Source organism: Elephantulus edwardii, unplaced genomic scaffold (assembly GCF_000299155.1).
Source record: "Elephantulus edwardii isolate Elephantulus edwardi_28Jun2011 unplaced genomic scaffold, EleEdw1.0 scaffold00129, whole genome shotgun sequence".
Classification (NCBI taxonomy): Eukaryota; Metazoa; Chordata; class Mammalia; order Macroscelidea; family Macroscelididae; genus Elephantulus; species Elephantulus edwardii.
The window spans coordinates 2,564,227-2,567,473 of record NW_006399879.1 but is presented as its reverse complement, the minus strand read 5'-3'; the positions used below and the strand labels follow the sequence as shown (position 1 = coordinate 2,567,473).

General features: G+C 45.6%; 1 protein-coding gene across 1 annotated transcript in view; it reads right to left on the bottom strand.

The window, feature by feature from the left end:
- The window catches only part of EVC (Ellis van Creveld syndrome), a 107,405-nt gene that overhangs the window by 4,604 nt on the left and 99,554 nt on the right, over nucleotides 1-3,247 (bottom strand). The window contains exon 23 of the mRNA XM_006893642.1: nucleotides 546-645. Coding sequence (XP_006893704.1) covers nucleotides 546-645 — 100 coding nt within the window. The remainder of the gene's footprint in view (nucleotides 1-545; nucleotides 646-3,247) is intronic.

The following is a 3,247-nucleotide window of genomic DNA, read 5'->3' as shown; positions in this document are numbered from 1 at the left end:
CTGAGGTTGTCTCTGTGGGGGTGGGGTCAAGAACACTCTGATGATGTCACTGTGGGGGTGGGGTCAGGAATGCTGTGATGTCACTGAGGTTACTGTGGGGGTGGGGTCAGGAACACTGATGTCACTGAGGTTACTGTGGGGGTGGGGTCAGGAATGCTGTGATGATGTCACTATGGGGTGGGGTTAGGAATGCTGTGATGTCATTGAGGTTGTCCCTGTGGGGGTGGGGTCAGGAACACTGTGACGTCACTGAGGTGTCACTGTGGGGGTGGGGTCCACAGGATACTGTGATGCCACTGAGGGTGTCACTGAGGGGGGCGGGGTCAGCAGCAGGGACTCTGTGATGTCACTGAAGTTGTCACTGGCTGGGGGGAGGACTCAGAAGAAGACAGAGCCAGAAACAAGACCCGGAGGGAAGGTCTAAGCCCCGAGTTGGGAGTTTTGGAGAGCTGGGCTGTCTTCCCTGAGTCAGTCGTATGTGACAGGGTGTTGGGGTTCAAGGATAGGTGTGGTGCCTGAGGTCACTGTATCTCCCAGACACTCACCGTATGGCCATGGCCCACGCTTGCTCAGAGATGCTCTGCTCTCAGTCAGGGGCACTCGGGCTAAGGCGGCCAGCTCCAAGATGAAGGTCTGCTCAGCGTCCTGTGGGCAGAGGGAGGGTGGGTGGAGTTTATCTTTCAATCTGACTTTTTCCTAGCCATTATCTGATTTTGCTGTGTAGATGGGTGGGAATATGAGAATGGGATGCGTTAACCTATCCACAGGGGGATTGGCTATCTACCGTTCCAGAAGAGGATTGACCAGTCTCAGCCATCTACAAGTGGACTGGCGAATCTCACCACTGAATTGAGCAAGCTAGCAGCAAAAGGCAGAAAGATCTTCTGGCACCACTGTAGAAGCAGTAAGAAAATGTTCCTCCAGCAACACCTATGGCACCAGCAACACCTATGGCCAAACTGAGGACCTGATGTGAGATGGGACACTGCAGTGGAGAGAGCCAATACTGGCAGGACTGAGAACTTTGTAACACTGGCCTAAAGCCAGGAGGCTTGAGTCTCAGGTATCTGTGAATACATTTTGGGAGCTATCCTTACTGAATTCTACTCCCAACATGGATTAAAACCTTTTGACTTCCCTCAAAGCAGTAAGATTGGTATTGAGATGAGTAGAAAGAGGTATAGGAGCGTGGGGGAAATGTCTGACCTCATGGGAATTAGTTTTGTGTTGCTGATGTTGTTGCTGGGGACAGTTCCCCTTTGTGACGTTGGTGAAGGACAGATACAGCTGTCTCCATGTGGCCCTTGCTCTTTTTTTACAGCTGGTGTCAGAAGTGGGATTTGATGCAAAGGCACCAGACTCATGGAAATGTGGGGTTTTGTAAGAAGTTTGGGTCTTGGGATGTGCAGTTAAAAAAATTACTTTTGAAGCTACGGAAATGGAAAGAAAAGCAGCTTTTTTGCCTGACACAAGGCCACAGGCCCCAGGCCATAAGCACTTGTGTGGGTAAAATGGACTGGAAGTGGAGTTTGAAGTTGAAACTGTTAATTTCTTGGAAAGTTTAGATGTTTAAGTTTTTGTTGACTTAACTATGTGAATATTGCTGGAGTTTTTGTTCATGTTGTTGTTGTTATAGGCTGTTGAGTCACCTGTGACTCATTGTAACCCTCTGTACAACAGCGCTGAAGCCTTCCTTATTCTGAGCCAGTCTCACTGACTCTGACACACCTACCTTCATTACCCCACTTACTGCATCGATTCATCTCATGTGGGGTCTTTCTCTCTGTGCTGTCCCTCCACCCTTCCAAGCATGATGTCCTTCTCCAAGACAGGTCCCACCTGGTCACGTGCCCAAAGTATGTGAGATAGAGCTTTGAAATCCTAGCCACCAAGGAGAAACTTAGTTTCACCCTCTCTAAGACAGATTATTTGTTTTCTTGGCAGTTCATGGTATGTTCAAGACTCTTCTCCAGCACCACAACTCAAAGGCATGGATTCTTGTTCTATCATCCTTAGTCGTCAGCTCTCTGATACATAGCAAGTAATTGTGAAGACCATAGCCTGGATCAGGTGCACCTTAGTCTTTAGACTGACATCGTTGCTTCTCAGTACTCTGGAGAGGTCCCTGACCGCAGATTTTCCCAGTACAATCTGTCTTTTGATTTCTTGACTGCTGATGCCTAGAGTGTTGACTGTGGAGCCAAGCAAGCTGTAATTGTTAATAACCTCACTCTCTTCTCCATTTATCATGGTGCTGTCAATTGGCCCAGTGGTGAGAATCTTTGTCTTACTGATATTGAGTTTCAATTCATATTGAAGACCACAGTCCTTGACCTGCAAGGAAGTGCTTCAGGTTCTCTTCAGTTTTGGCAAGCAAGGTTGTGTTACCTGCATAATGTAGCTTGTTGATGAGTTTTCCTCCAATCCTGATGCCACATTCCTCCTCATAAAGTTCAGCCTCATGAATGATCTGTTCTGCATATAGTTTGAAAAGTTATCAAGACAGGATGCACTACTTTCCTGATTTTGAACCATGCAGTGTTTCCTTGGACTGTTCTGAGGACAGCTTCTTGGTCTGAGCGTAGGTTTTGTATGAGCACAATGAAATGTTCTGGGACTCCCACTCTCTTCAAGGTCAGCCACAGTGTGTTGTGACCCACACAGTCAAATGCCTTTGCATAGTCAATGAAACACAGATAGACATTCCTCTGGTATTCTCTGCTTTCTGCTAAGATCCATTTGACGTTGATGATAAAGTCTCTAGTGCCGCTACCTCTTCTAAACCTAGCTGAACTTCTGGCAGTTCTCTGCCAATGTACTGTTCCAGTAATTTTTGGATACTCTTCAGCAGGATTTTGTTTGTATGTGATATCAGTAATATTGTTTGATAATTTCTACTCTTTGTTGTGTTACCTTTTTTTGGAATGGGAATAAATATGGATCTCTTCCAGTCATTTAGCCAGGTAGTTTTCTTCCAGAGCTCTTAACACAACCTGCTGAGCATATCCAAGGCAGATCTGTTTGTTGAAATATGTCCATTGGTATTCCATCAATTCCTGGGGCTTTATTTTTGCCAAGTCCTTCAGAGCAGCCTGCACTTCCTCCTTCATCACCATTGCCTCTTGATCATACATTGTTTCATTAAATTCTTCTATGTTAATCAATTATTTTTTTATTAATTTAGTTTGTTTATTTTTCATTTCAATGAACATCTACAGAGATTTTGGAATTCCATTCATTCATTGTT